This window comes from Nothobranchius furzeri, chromosome 5, assembly GCF_043380555.1.
Source record: "Nothobranchius furzeri strain GRZ-AD chromosome 5, NfurGRZ-RIMD1, whole genome shotgun sequence".
NCBI lineage: Eukaryota > Metazoa > Chordata > Actinopteri > Cyprinodontiformes > Nothobranchiidae > Nothobranchius > Nothobranchius furzeri.
This window is the reverse complement of record NC_091745.1, coordinates 45,460,314-45,475,435: the sequence shown is the minus strand read 5'-3', so window position 1 is coordinate 45,475,435 and position 15,122 is coordinate 45,460,314. Positions and strand designations below refer to the sequence as shown.

The following is a 15,122-nucleotide window of genomic DNA, read 5'->3' as shown; positions in this document are numbered from 1 at the left end:
AATTAAATTAGGATCCTGACAGAAAGAATCACACTCAGATGCAATTGGCTAAAATAAGCTTCCTCGTTATAGTGACCTTAGTAATAAGGTGAGGACTTTCATTGCTCAGAGGAAGCCCAGAGTAGGGCGCTGGCTCCTCCTCGTCATCATCAGGTGTCAGGTGAGGTGGTTCGGGGATTTTCTTCAGATGCCTCCTGGCTGCCTAACCCTGAATGGTTATCAGGTCTTTCCATGGGGAGGACATCCAAAGGCATACTCAGAACTTACTAAAGAGATTGTACATCTCATCAGATTCAGGGAAGGTTTGAGATCTTGTGGAAGGTGTTGGAAGAGGTATCCATGTTTAGAAAGTTGGGCACAGGTGTCATTGTCATCAAAAACTATGAAGTCAAAGTTATAACATTTGATTTTTGGTACATCTGGCAGACGCTTTTATCCAAATCAGTGTGCATGCTCCATAACTTCATGTTTTTGCTTGTGGGAGGAAACCAAAGGACTTGGAGAAAACGGACAGTAGTAGCTCAGTAATCAGAAGGTTGTATGTTCAATCCCGGCTCCCACCGGTCATCAGTCTTGTTTCCGTCGATGCCCCAGGGAAGCTGTGGCCCGTCATCACCAGCGTGTGAATGACTGATTGTGTTGTGAAACACCTTGAGGTTGTAGAACCCTAAGAAGGCGCTATGCAGATCCAGGCCAATTACCAAAACAAATATATGAATAGAGAGAACATGCAAACTCCACGCAGAAAAGACTCAGCTGGGATTCAAACCTGCCACCTACATGCTGCGAGGCAAAAGCAATACCAACTGTGACAACCATGCAGTTTAGAAAGCTGGATTATTCTTGATGAGCCACCTAGTGAGATCACTCACTATGTTAAGCAGAAGAACACACAAATGCTCAACAATTTGCAGCAACTTCATGTTGGCTTGGGGAACAAAGTATGACTGAATTTTGTCTTTTTGGTCTGCAAAGCTAATTTAAGGCAAAGGTATGCAATGTGAGTTAAATTCAGTTAATTCATACAATTATTTAGAAAACTGAATTCCTTAACTAGATGTCAGTGCACAAAGTAAAGCCCAACAATAAACCGGACTCCATTATTTTGATCGATGTTAACTTAACCCTTGGGTTGTGGTGTTGACAGCGTAGAAATACAGATGACCTGCACAACCTCAGCTCTTATGCTTGGTCTTGCTTGACCTCTGGAGTCCTGCAGCAGCCCCAGGCTATCACTGATACACACTACAGCTGGAACGAGCTTGACATCTCTTATCTTAAATTGGAAGTGTCAAAGGCCTTTGGGAGGGAGGGGGAGAGAGCGAGAGAGAGCGAGAGAGAGCGAGAGAGAGAGAGAGAGGAGAGAGAGAGAGAGAGAGAGAGAGAGAGAGAGAGCTGCACCCAGGGGAAAAAGAGAAGTAGATGCTTGAGGAATGTTTTCACAAGCAGGAAGAAAAGGGGTGAAAGAACAAAAAGAAACGGGCTCATCTGGTGCTAACTGCTGAGTCAAGATGCATCAGTTATACAAACTTGTAATAGAGAAGGCTAGGCAGATACGGGGTATTTTAATGGATCTTAATTAAGCAAATGGCTTTTCAGCTGGCAGTTGGAGCTTCAGATGCTTCTGCTCAAAGTGGAAATTAGTTAAAATGTTAGTCGTACCGGGAAACCTTAGAGTTGACAGCAAACATGGTTCCTAACATATGGAAAACCGGTCATGTAGAAACACGCCCTATCCATCTAGTGGTCAGTGGCTTTGTCCAGAAACAATATTTCATGGCTTCCATGGCAGTATGCATTCTAGGGCTGCAATGACTAGTCAGCATAATCAACAACATTAAGCAAAAAATAATAAACCACTGATGCAGATATTTATTGTTGACACATCATAAATCGATCCTTCCATAGACTGCAACCCACTACATGAACATCTGGGCACCGAATCCTTTGTCTTTGTTTGCCAAGACTGCACATAACCCCACTTGAAGAAGAGGAGGAGACAATTGGTGTAGCGGTGAATCCGACAGGAGGGAAAACAGTTGGAATCATGGAAAACAGCACGTGTTGTTTTAAAGTTTTGTTGTAGCCCAGGAGTAGATCTAGAGTAGATTAATAGTAAAATCTTCTTTCAAGCTTTGGGTAGTGACTGAAAGAAAGAGGAGCAGCCCCCTCCCTCCTCCCCCATAAACCTTCACCCAGCCAGAGGCCGATCCCCCCCCAGTCTACTGTGCCTCAGTCCAGAACATAAACAGCGTCTTCATTTAAGAAATGGCCCAGCTCCAGCACAGTGTCTGGGGCATTGTGGAGAAGGATCCATTGAAGTTAATGTACTGACCGCTGCCCAACCCTAGGAGGTGGGTAGGGGGGTAATTATTCTACTGTATGCGTTTAAATGAGCCAGACAGTTTAAGTGACATCGTAAATCTCCAGGGTATGAGTTATCAAAACTTGCTATACATCAGTGAGCGGAGGGGGCAGTTGTGGGTGGGGCTTAATAAACCCTAACTCACCTCCTTAGTTTTGTGTGCATCTCTCATTTATTTATGTACATTCTGAAAATGCCTGGTAATCACCTGCTGATTAAAATCATGGAAACAACTAAAACACGCTGGACACTGGCTCTACAAGACCAGGATTGGGTTCTCCTGGGCTACAACAAAGAATGACTCCTGGTAACAACTTTTATGGCTCCTGTTCTTGTAGCAGTCCAACACCCCATGACAGAGACAGAGTTGAACAGAGCATCTCTGTGTTCTGTTTTAATCAGCGGATTAGGCGGTAGTCACTCCTCACTGGATGTGCTTGTTGCACATGTTGATTAGTCATTAATTGGCAGCTTTCATTATTTGGGAGCAGCAGCGTAAAGCGGGGCTATAGGAGAGGGTCTGATGTCATGCCGGGAAAGACTGAATAGCACCAGTCTGAGTGAAAGACCCTTTGGAAATGTGGACAGTGCCTAATTGGATGAAGATTTCATCCGGCTGCTTGAGAGAACCTCTCTTATGCAATGGCATATGTGAATGGACAAGGCTTAGGAACAGTATTGCTTGTGCACAAGTTGGGTGTAATGGTGAAATATTTCAGCCACATAACGATGTTACTTCCCGCAAAACCAAGTTTCTAGTTAAAATGGGGAAAAAAGGTCCAACTTGAGAAATTCTGAGCTGATAGAAATGTAACTAAGTCTGTCCAAGTGTCAGGTAGGCATCATCCACACCAAAACAAAACAAAACACCCAAACACTGTTGACCTTGTTACTGAGATTTTACCTAAATCAAAATGGCTTCAGTCCATGTCTGGTGAAGATGATATCTACAGAGCATGAGAGAGTTTTAAGAATTAATGTTGACAGACCATAAAGACGTATTTATGTGTTTAAACAATATGGTACATTTACCAAAGCCAACTAACCATGACTCATGTTGTTTTCACATGGCCTATACACAGTTAGACCGAGACACAGATCAACAGAACGGAGGAAGGCAAAGATAAAGACTTAAGCAAGAGGTAACGGGGGAACGGGGGATGAAGATCAACAGAAATGTTATGGTGTAGATACTTTCATCATCATCCTGCATCCCCACCCACCACAGTACCTTTACCCAGTCGAGCCTACGGTCCCTCAGGTGTTCAGTTACTTGTAGAATAAAGACAACATTCTGGACTCTCCTGCAGGCTTTAAGCCACATTTGGACCATCACCAGACATTGAGAAACTTAATCCACTGTATTAAGACAAGCAAGCATTGCATCACCTCAGGTCACCATTGGAATAGTGGTGGGATGTACAGGTCCATATTTGCAGTATGGAGAATGAGTAAGGGGTGGTAGCACAAAGCTTTGCTTCTGGCAGCATTTTGACCTTTCAGAAGCATCTTATCACTAAAAATAATTAGCCAGAGGAATTGGCTGTGAAACGTTAAGCTGTGCAATAGAAAGTCTCCAAATAGAAATGATTTGGGTTTGTGCAACCAAATCTATTCTTAAACTTCTGATAGGAAAGAACAAACACTCAAACATGACTGGTATCTTTTTAAACACTAAGAAAAGCCAAGGTGAACCTTTTGGGACAGAGGGTGATATCGATCTGAGTTTAAATCCCATTCAGGCACAGTGACATGAACTGGGCCGTGGATCCTCAGCGGGGTTTGGGTTAATAGTGCCCTGACATCAGCGAGGGGGTATTAACAGTATATAAGGCCAGACTAACCACTGCTGAATGACTGCTGGCTGACGCAAGACCTGATGGAATGCTGCCTAGAGCATGACCACAAGCTCTCACACCACCAGTAGCAGTTGAGAGAAGATATCTGCCCCCTTTCCCTCTACACAGCCAAGGAAAGGGGGTGGGCTTACTATATGTATACACGGATATATGGGCATCTACATAAAGTGGGGCTCAGGTTTTGGGATGTGTTGAAACAAAATGTCTGAATACTGGATTGGTTTAAGTAGAGATTATTGTTTCATTCTTTGCAATTTGTGCACTCATCAGCCTTCTGGCAGCCCGCCGTCTATCAGAGTTCATGCCCCATCATGCCCGTGCTTACTTAGCATGAACTGGAAGGACAGCAAGAAAAAAAATCAGTTGGTTGCCATGTGCACGGCAATATGAACATAAATACATGAACAAAGGCAGAAAGCATCACAACAGGCTAACCTGCATTAGCCTTTTTTTTATTACTGAAAATGACCTACTGCAGAATGAGCCCCATCATAAAAACTATTTAAACATGTAGATAACATCCAGTATATTTTTGCTTAATGGCTCCAATGATAGCGAGTTGGGTAGATTGCTATTTTTACTTGTGTTGTTAGAATTTGCAGACCGTTTTGTCCCTGCTTTGATTTAGATAAGGACATTTCCAGAACTGTAGGACAGTATAAACCACAATGTTTTCATTAATAAATCCATGAAACCATGATTTAAATTGTGTACGCCAACTCTGGATATGAGATGCTGAGATGTTTTAGAAACTATGTCAAAGCAGTAGCCTAGAATCTAGACCGTCCATTTGCCGTAGAAAAAAGATGGTCTAGGCACATTCTATTGGGACCTCCGCAGCCCCGACAGTCTGGTGCTGGTCCAATCACAGCTCTCTGTTTAGTGGGCATGATGTTGCATCTTCTCCAACAGTGTATGGCTGACTGCCCCATTGAGCAAAACTAAGATGGCGACAGCTCCATAGCAGTCCAATCACAGCGCTCTGTTAATTTGGTGGGCCAATCACAGCACTCTGTTGGTGGGCGGGATGTTACTGAAAAACTAAGATGGTGACCGCTCGTTTGAAACAGCTTTGGCATTACCTTTGGACTATTTTGACTTGGGCTTTTTTTTGAGTCAAGCGCAGATAGAGGCACATAAGTTTATTTAGAAAAAGGCTGTTTTAGCATTTCCTTTGACGGAAAATAGCAGACTGCCTCGTTGGCTGACATCTGTAGTGGCAAGTACATCATGTTTGTTTTCCGAAAGCATGAGGAGACAGTTTGAAGGACAACCACAAACCCACCCCATGACTGAGAGTCATCAATGGATCATGACCAGACTATAAACTGACATATACGGGATGACTTGCCAGGCTATCAAAGAGGTGCAAAAGAGAAAAAAAGGGTATTTTTAGGTTATCTGGTGCATCAAACATTATCCTGATTTTACTGCTTTTAACTTTGATTCCGTTAAACAAATGACAGAAAAATATCTGACCAAACCTAGAATGTATTTTTCTGTATATTGATGTGTTGTTACTGCTAACCTGGTGCTAACGCTCAGTGTGTTTACATGCAGTGACAAAAAGCCAAATTATTGCCTTGGTCCAACTAAAATCTGATGTTTTAAATGCACGTGTACACCTCAGTCTGGCTGAAGTCAAACCAAACTGAAATACTCCTATTTGTACTAAGGTACCCCATTAATGTGGTTGGAAAACACAATTTCTTTGCAAGTAAACAACATCTCAGTTTAGCCGACATTCCACCTTCTGGAAGTGACGAAAAACTAATCACCACAAGATTCTGCGTGAATCCAAATTGCAACACCATCACACAGAACGGTACGTTCCAAATGTACTGTGCTGTAGCGTTGTTGTCATTGATTTCTTCAGCCATTGTTCATATCCTCATTTTACTCCATCTGCTTCACTCTCACCAACATTTGTTTACTATGAGTGCAAAGCTACAGGCTAAGTGGAAAAATGCAAACATTAAAGCGCATGTCGCCACCTACTGTTGCAGGGTTGAACGTATTTTATTCAATAATTGGGTTTTCTGCTACATAAGTAAACTAGGACAAAGACTCTGCAGTCTGGTTGAGGTATTAGCTTTATTATTGCCACAGCTGGATTTAGATGCACATGTAACCACACCGGCTCAATCAACCTAGTGGTGAGGTGGAATACTTATCCCTGTTGTAAGCATCTTTCAGCTTTACTTCCCCATCACACCACTGCTACGAGTATCCAGACTGAAGTAGCTCGGATTGCTGTCTACAGCAGGCAAGACACTGAATGGTAATAAGTATGCACAACCTTACAATAAAAAAATCAATCCCTTTGGAATTATTTAGGAGAGGCCATTATTGTCTTTGCAACAGTAAACTAAGATACGTATGTTACATCTAAACCTTCCTGTATCACACACTCCCCGCGAGAGCCTGTTCTGGAAAGGAGTCCAACATCAATAGTTTCCAGCATCATAAATTTTGGTTGTTATGCAACTTTCTGCTGAGACCACATGCAGCCAATAAAGAAATTAAGTTGGATGATTGCCTAAACGACAGAGCAGAACCGACTATCTATGAAGGCTTTGCTTTGTCAAGACATTTGCTTGTAAAGATAGATTAGATAATGATCAGACTTCTTATTGACTCATCTCGTTCCTGTGTCTGTTGGAGCTCTATATAAATTACATGAGACTGTTTCTCAAAATACTGTTAGACACCAACTACTGAGCTACTCATGCATCAACTGATGCTTCGTAATCCTTTTTTTCAAAACAGCAACAGCCCTATATTTAATGCGGGTTAGACTATGACAAAGTAGTACATTTACAGCTGTATTTTGAATCAAGTTACAGAGTAATTAGTTAGATGTAGCAGTATTATGCAGTGTCATCAACTGCAATTTGCATTATAAATAATTACTGTATGTAAAAATCCAAAGTTATATGTTTATTATTATTATTAAGCTATTATTATAGCTTTGCATGTTTTTCCTTGTGCACAATGCTGCTGACCCCCCTCAAGAGCTCATACTATGGAGGGTAAAAGTTGTGTATTGCAGAAACAATTAATTCAGATGCAAGTATTATTTTCCTGTCAAAAATAAGTGAGAGGGTACTGGGCAGTGACCACACTACTTGTTTCTCTCAACAAACTACAACTGGTCAACACCTTGAGCACATCTTCCTCCCTGGAAGCAACAGCGAAAAGTTACAGCACCAGATACACAAAACAAGAAACTATTTTAAATCAATGTTTGGATTATCTTTATTGAGATAAATGTAAAAGGATGCTATCATTAAATGAACACATAAATATGGTGTTTTTATGCATTTTAAAATGAGTTTGACAGAAGCTAGTAAGGTTATCAGCTGTCACATCTACGGTAACCATATAGAAGGTTATTTGTACCATTAGCTTGTCACGGGAAGTGAAAATCTCATTACTATATTATTACATTATGAAGTCATGTTTATTGTGACGTTTCATTTCCAAGGTAATAGAAAACTTAGCAAAGGCCAGAGAATGGCTTCAGATCATTTTTCTTAACGTAAAGAGACAGTTCGTATTATTGAACAGGCAATACATTATTTGACCCAAACAGCTCATGAATGTGGGCTATTCAGCATTAAAAGAATAAAACTTTCTGGACGCTTGGAACCAACCCAAGGGTCCCCGGATCGGACTTTGAGAACCACGGCTGTGAATCTGGGGAAACTGGGACCTCCCTTCCCAAACCCTAAAGCAAATGCTGCCAACAGGATAAAGCGATAAGGCGAGGCTGGCGAAACTCCCACAGAACTGGGCTGGTGCAGGGCGGGCGGGGGCGCAGCGTGGCCAACTAGAGTCCCGCTGGATAGAAAGTAAGCCATGCTGTAAGAGAGCAGAATGATCTCGTAAGGAGAACTGGCATCACGCTGGATTCCGAGAAAGGCGCTGGTAACGTGCACAAGTGTTTGGAGACCCTGGAACAGCATGTTGGAGAGTCTCCAGTGGAAAGTTTCCACCAGTAGGAACACAGGAGGCAGGACGCAACAGCCCAGCCCCATGAAGCAACTTGTTGTCAAAGTTCAATGACCGGTGCTGCAGGAGCCAGGCTCGGCCGAGCGGACACGGAAAGTGCGCACGTGTGTTCCGAAACGGCGTGCGTCATCACAACAAAACATTCGTCTTTTGACTTTTACTGGATAAAGTAGCACGCGCACGCACACAAGCAAATAATCACGTACAGTAAACATTTGAATAGGAGTACTAAACCAGACCGGTAACCCACCTCAAAGCCGGATCAGTTCAGGCAGGCAACGATCCTCCGGGTCAGAACCGAACAGAGGCTGAAAGACGAAGAGACGCTCCGGCGCTCGGTCAGGCCTCGCTGGTCAACATTCTCAGACTGGACAGACAGGCAGGAGCAGGAAACAACAGTGGCAGCAAGGACTGCAGGGCAGCTCATCTCATGCAGCCCAAGGAGGAGGGCACACGCACGGACACGCGCGAAAACAACCCCGCCCCTCGCTTTAAGCCACGCCCACACCAAGGGGCTCATGGATGAGAAGGGGTTTTACAAGGTTTCTGAAAAGTCTTGAGTTCACTTTCTGTCAATATGTTTTCTAATACTTTGTCCTCCAAGTTATGTTTGCTTTAGTCTCAAAAAGATTTAGACAATTCCATAAAAAACTCTTTGTTTTCTATTCTGGGTTTACAGAGTTGGTTTAACTGCTAGTACTCATCTCAGCTATGAACCACAACAGCTGATCATCTGTTATTTGGCTGAGTTATTTTATGTTAATGTATATTTTGGCTAAGATACGTTGTGCCATTTTGGGGAACAAAAGGACTAATTAGCAAAAGGATGCTAATTTTTTGAGATAGGAATTTTGGGTTCTCATGAGTTGTATGCCAAAATCATCAATATTAGAAACAATAAAAGGCTTGAACTTCTTCAGTTGTGTGTAATGAATCTAATAGATATGAAAGTCTAATGTTTATCAGTACATTACAGAAAATAATGAACTTCATCACAATATGTAAATTTTTTGAGGACCTGTAAATCAATACTTATCCCAAGAAATATCAAAACTGTTTCCATTATCAGAGTCTTCATCATGCATTTGCAGGATCGTAAAACACAGCTGGACACTGATTGCCTGCCGCCATTGAATAAGTAGCTTTTGGAGTACTGACTAAAAAGATGGGATCTTTATCTAAACCCACAACGCCATTGTTGTTGCCTTTTACTTCCTTATTTTCAAGAATCTGCTTTTTCAAAACTCTTGTCACTGATAAATCAAAGATCACGTACATCCACTGTAGCATTTATCAATTTGTCGGTTTTATCCAATTTATAATTACAGAATATTATGTGGAATTAATTCCTTTGCACAACAAAAATAGTGCATCTGGGAGGCTTTGTGGGACACAAGAGGCTTAAGGCTAAGATCTACACGTCAATCTTTATTTAAAAAAAACATCTTGTTCTGACAAGGGCAATCTTCAATAAAAACAAAATTTGCCAGAAGGTTTGAAAATTGCCCAATAGACTTAAATCTCATTGCATCAGTTGAATCATAACTTATGTTTTCATCCCTCTGAGCATTTTGGTGCATTGCAAAAGACCTTCCAGTGTTTTTCACTACTTGAGATCAACATCAAACATGCAGTCAGCTTGAGTGTTGTGTAACATACACCATTATACTTTAGAAGTACAGGTACCCAAAACTACACACACTGATCAAGTAAATGGATGTGGTATCAGTTTTGGTATTTTATTTACAGCTGTATTCTTATGGCAAGGTATAGGGGCACATGTATGCTTTAATGTTTTATTTTGAAAATAATTGGGTGCACAAGTCTAAATTGGTAGATTGTTTTCTCTGTACAGTCACCCTAAATGCATTCTTCTAAATATTTTATTAATCAAATAACATGAAAAAACTCCTGCTTTAAACAGGGTATCTGCAGGTTTAAGGGAGCCAAATTTAAGCCTTTTTAATACCTTTTTAAGGCCACTTTGACCAAATTTAAGCAGTTTTTTAAAATTAAATTTAAGCTATAATTTCCAGCTATTGCCTGGAACGTCGCAAACGTGGGATTAGCCATCCAGTTACCATTAAACTTGCACTTTCCCATGGCTCAAGCTCCCACTAGCTTAACCAGCTAATGTGCTCATCTAAAAAGAGCCCCCTTTCACTCAATGTAGATGGTTCCGCTTATGCCAATATCATACACAAAAAATGCTGAACACAAACTAGAAATTTACGAAATTTTTAAAGAAATAAAAGAATCTTGTTTATTGGGTCTTTGGTAATTTAAGATCTTTGGAAATTGTATTTAAGGATTATTTGTCATTTTTAAGGCCTTAAATTTGGAAAAGCCAATTTAAGACCCTGTTTAAAATAATCCTCTTCAAATATATAGACAGATAAGACGTAACGGGACAAGTGCGTTAAGAGAGAGTCAAGGAAAGGCGTTCAAACCCCCCAAAACAAACTAACCCAACCATCAAGCACGGTGGAGTTAGCATCATGTCAACAGTGGATGGACAATAAAACAGGAGTGCTACTTCAGTTACTATCAAATTCACCTCATATCATCCTCTAGATGGTTAATACTTCCTAAATGCAGAAAGCAGCATAAACTTCCCAAACGGTCTTCCCCAAGCTAAACCCAGATCTTGATTGAAAATCTGTGAAGTATGCTTAAAAACAAAATGTGCAGAGAAATCCACCAATTTAAATGATCTCTGGAAATGAAAGTAATCAAATACCCAGCCAGAGGCCTGCTGATGACTACAAAATACAAAAATATCTGTGGCCAAGTTGCAATTTGCTAAAAGTACACAACATGCCCTATAGGTTATAAATTGTAAGTCGCTTTGGATAAAAGCGTCTGCTAAATAAACAAAACATAAACATAAAAGACATTTAACCAAATAAAAGTGGGGGTACATTACTCTATCTGAGCCCATATGCATCTCCAAAAAATCCTTATGAATTCAAACCTGTGCACCAGTTTAGAAATAGCCTTTCCTAATGCAGATTAATGACATTCATGTCAAAGATGAGTATATAAACTTGTAACAACTGTAGGTCCTTCTTAGTTGTAAGCCCACCTGCAGCATCTTCACCTTTACTCCTCGAGTCTCCCTTCCTATGCCATCTGACAGCTGTTTAGAAAAGTGCTGTGGTGGAGAGAACTTTCCAAAAACCACATTTTAGTATAAAACTGTAATCTTGATGTATACACATCTCCATCAGTACTCAGCTTATCCACATTCATTGTGTTACGTCCCCGACAGGTGTTGTAGAAATGTGAAGGATGGGGGGTAACAGAAGAACTGGCAGAGGAGTTTAAAATGGGTTTATTTGTAACAAAAAGGTATTACACCACAAGCAAACAGATCTCTCTAAAAAGGTTAACACTACACAGCCAAATTAACAACTATAAAACACCTGGTTAAAACTTATATTAAAAGTTTAACCGAGCAGAAGGTGTTTTAAAATCCCAAAATTGATAAAAAGTCCCAAACAATTGACTGATTAAAACACCTGGTAAAAGCTTATTTAAAAGCTTTACCACACGAAGATGTTTAAAAACCAAAGTCAGTAAAATTGCACCAAATACAGTTAACCTTTAAAAAAAGAACTTATCACCAAGAGTTAAAAACTACCAGTTTAAAACTCCAACAAATCCAAACGAATGCAACCAAAAAGGGGTTAAAACCAAACAAAACCCATGAGGACAGCAGAACCCCTGCACTGCTGCCTCCCACACTGCTGAAGGCACAGCCGTTTTGTTTGCTCATCATGATGATTCCTCGCAGCTGTGCTCCTCAGCAGCCCGGGAGAGAGGAGGAGGGGCGGTGCCAGGCTGTTTCACCAGAGCTGGGCGATCCTGGCTCCTTCTCTCCACAGACCAGCCTGGCATCCGTAACACATTGGAACAATAATCACCTAATTTATTTTTCATTTTGCCAGTGAAAGGCTATCGGAGCCTTGTGTGCATCTGGGCACCAATCATGGGCTTGGTCTGGATCGTAACAGGTCTCCCATTGCATAGACACTTACAGGTCCAGCGTTTGCATCTTCTAGGACACACACACATATACCTGCACACATTCTGTCAGTCGTAATCAAAGATCATAAAACAAATATAAAATTTCATAAAATATGTAAGCTGCGTAAGCCCCAATGATGTGGATGCCACTTTCACCATCACCTACACGTTGTTCAGTCAGGACTAATTAAAGTGAAGTCATATAAACTCAAGCAATTAGTGAATGGCTTTCTCTTAAGTGTCTTGTAAAACTGTGGGCGAATGTGCATGGAGTAAAAGCTGCCAATAAAAGAACGTAATGCCCTTTTGATTGTTTATTGCTTGTTTTGATAGAAGGAAAACTTGATTTCTTGTCTACACACCCACATCCCAACAAAAAGTACAAACATTTTATTAGTAAGTGTGGCGTTTTGGTAAAGTGACACATGCAATCTTAATTTCCAGGCTCAAGCATTCTTGCTAAATTGTGGCAGCGCATAAAACAAATTTATACTTTGATCAAATAAAGACCAAACCCGAGCTAAACCTGAATGAGCATATTTCTGTTGCATTATGAGGTGGGGCCTTCTGGTAATTCTTGTCTTGGAGTATTTATGTGGGTTTTATAGTGAAAATTGTTTGGATCTGCAACACAGACGCCCACAAATAGACACCCGCCCACACATACATACACACCCAAGGCAGATTAGAAAGGCTGTAGACTGAGAATGACTTAACCCACCAAGAGCCCGAGGTTCCTGCTCTCTCGGACTAACCTGGCTGAGATCGGCCCTCTGCAGTGACCCAGTCCAACAGAAAACAGCTTAGTTCAATGCCTAGTAAAATAAGTTATTTTTAATTCATCTTTCTAAAACAGATGGCACACATATTTGTAGATTTATTGTGTAAATCTGAGTCATTTATTTGAATCTGAGGAAAGGTAGAGTGAAGTGGTGACTAATGTTTAAAGAATCAGAAATCCAGGATCTGTTTCTAAAACGTGATTTTTCTGATGACCACATAGCGGTGAGTCAAGGCCACAAGCTGCTGCCTGGAATAGTGGCTCATTTGTGGTGTGGCAGAGAAGTTCACAAGGCACGGTGCTCAGACCACCACGGCGCTGAAACAGGCATCAGCACTTCAGGGTATTATTCACATTCTAAGAGCTTCAAAGAAAAACATGGAAGAAAAACAAAAACAGCTCAGTTTTTTTGCTTGATTACAAAATTATTTATTGGATCAAAAAAGAAAGGTAAACAAATTTAACTGAGCAACTCTCCAAAAAGGAAACAAAGGCAATAGTTTATAAAATTCTCACTCTACTGGCGATATAAATCAAGTCTAATTTTTACAAAAGATTAAATAAAATGCAATATTGTGCTGTAGGCTGGAGGAAACCAATATGCAGTGTTAACTTTAGGAGAAAAAAAACCTCTATATAAACTTAAACCCCTTTAATAACAGCAGCAAACTTTTATACCTGAATGCAAATGCTCAAAGTTCATTCTAAAGGTGATTCAGCCCATTATTCTTCATTAACAGCCACTGAGTGCCATTTAATGGCAACATCAGGTCTCCCTTAGCTCCTCCACAAGATCATTTTGACTAAAGGAGAAGGAAAAAATGCAAATGCTTAAATTAGAGAAACATAAAATCTTCCATATTACTGCTCATTCATTTTCTATAATATACATTTCCATAATATTATTACTGACTTAATATAAAAAGAAAATCTTAAATGGTGGCCTCTATCACATATGTAAATCAAAAGTGCTTAAAACAGCAGAACACCAAAATAAAATTTTTTTTTGTGAAAGATGAACTATTATTGACAATAGTTAGTATTTTAGCAGCAGAACAAATTGAAGTTAGAAGCCTAAACATTAGATCAGCTAACAGGCACAAACAAGCTGGAACCATGGTGATAATGCATCAGTTCCTGCATGAAACGATCTTAATGAAGCATTACCAGTGAATCTAGCTGCTGTAAAAATGTAACCGTCATTGGCAAAAAAATCTAATACTTTAAATTTGGAATTTGGTTTTGTCATTGCACTCTAGACTCCATGTAGCAAACATAAATGCATAACACTGACTGGAAACCAGAGCAAGGCACCCGTAGGTCGTGGTAAAGGCAAGAATAAAAAAGGCTTCTGTACCATTAAGTTTCATTCTATTGGCACCGTTTCCCATTCTTCTTAAATTCTGCTTACAACTGCTGGGTTTGAGTACACATGGCAAGAAATATTCAAGAATATTGCATTTTTTTCCCATAAATTTGTTTACAATTATTTTCAAAAAGTAAAAAGAAACAGTTTTGTGGGTGAAAGTAATCTAACAACATTCTCCTGTGACATTGTCTGTAGGAGATTAGAAAAGCTTGGCTTCTAACAGACAAACTAACAAAGACAATCAGCATAAGCAGTGTTAAAAAGAAGAAAAGCATTAGTGTGGATAATAATTATAATCATACCCGCTGTTCATTCATTTAAACATAAGGCCTCTAACAGCTTAGGTACAAAAACTAAAAACTGACTCAGCCTAATTTATTATAAGGCTTTTAAGAGTGCTGTAAAAAACAAAAACAAGAATGTTTCTGTGACGTGGATGCTCCTTCTTACTGCTGAGGGACCATTGATGAGGATGCCTGAATCGTTCCCAGTCTGCCGTTCACTTGGACAGTCTTTCGGGGCACAGAGACCTGGTGAAAAAGGAAACATGTCACGTTTGTATTCCTCCACTAGGTTCCAGTTCTGACCTAAAACTCAACTCTGTTGTTCTGAAAATATTCCTACATCAGCAGCGTCTGACAGTCATACTAAGCTCTGCAAGTGTTACAATCTTCTCAGGTTTCCCGAGTGCAGGACTGCAGAAGG

General features: G+C 40.4%; 2 protein-coding genes across 9 annotated transcripts in view; both read right to left on the bottom strand.

Annotated features, from left to right (window-relative positions):
• The window catches only part of grb10b (growth factor receptor-bound protein 10b), a 98,942-nt gene extending 89,603 nt beyond the window's left edge, over positions 1–9,339 (bottom strand). For both annotated transcript variants that reach the window (XM_015949152.3, XM_015949153.3), the window contains exon 1: positions 8,489–9,339. The gene's annotated coding sequence lies outside the window, so the exon portion shown is untranslated. The remainder of the gene's footprint in view (positions 1–8,488) is intronic.
• A 4,110-nt stretch (positions 9,340–13,449) lies between these two features.
• Positions 13,450–15,122, bottom strand: part of cobl (cordon-bleu WH2 repeat protein) — a 91,521-nt gene continuing 89,848 nt past the window's right edge. For all 7 annotated transcript variants that reach the window (XM_070550804.1, XM_070550807.1, XM_070550806.1 and 4 more), the window contains one exon: positions 13,450–14,947. In XM_070550804.1, the coding sequence (XP_070406905.1) occupies positions 14,864–14,947 (84 nt within the window). In that variant the 3' untranslated portion in view covers positions 13,450–14,863. The remainder of the gene's footprint in view (positions 14,948–15,122) is intronic.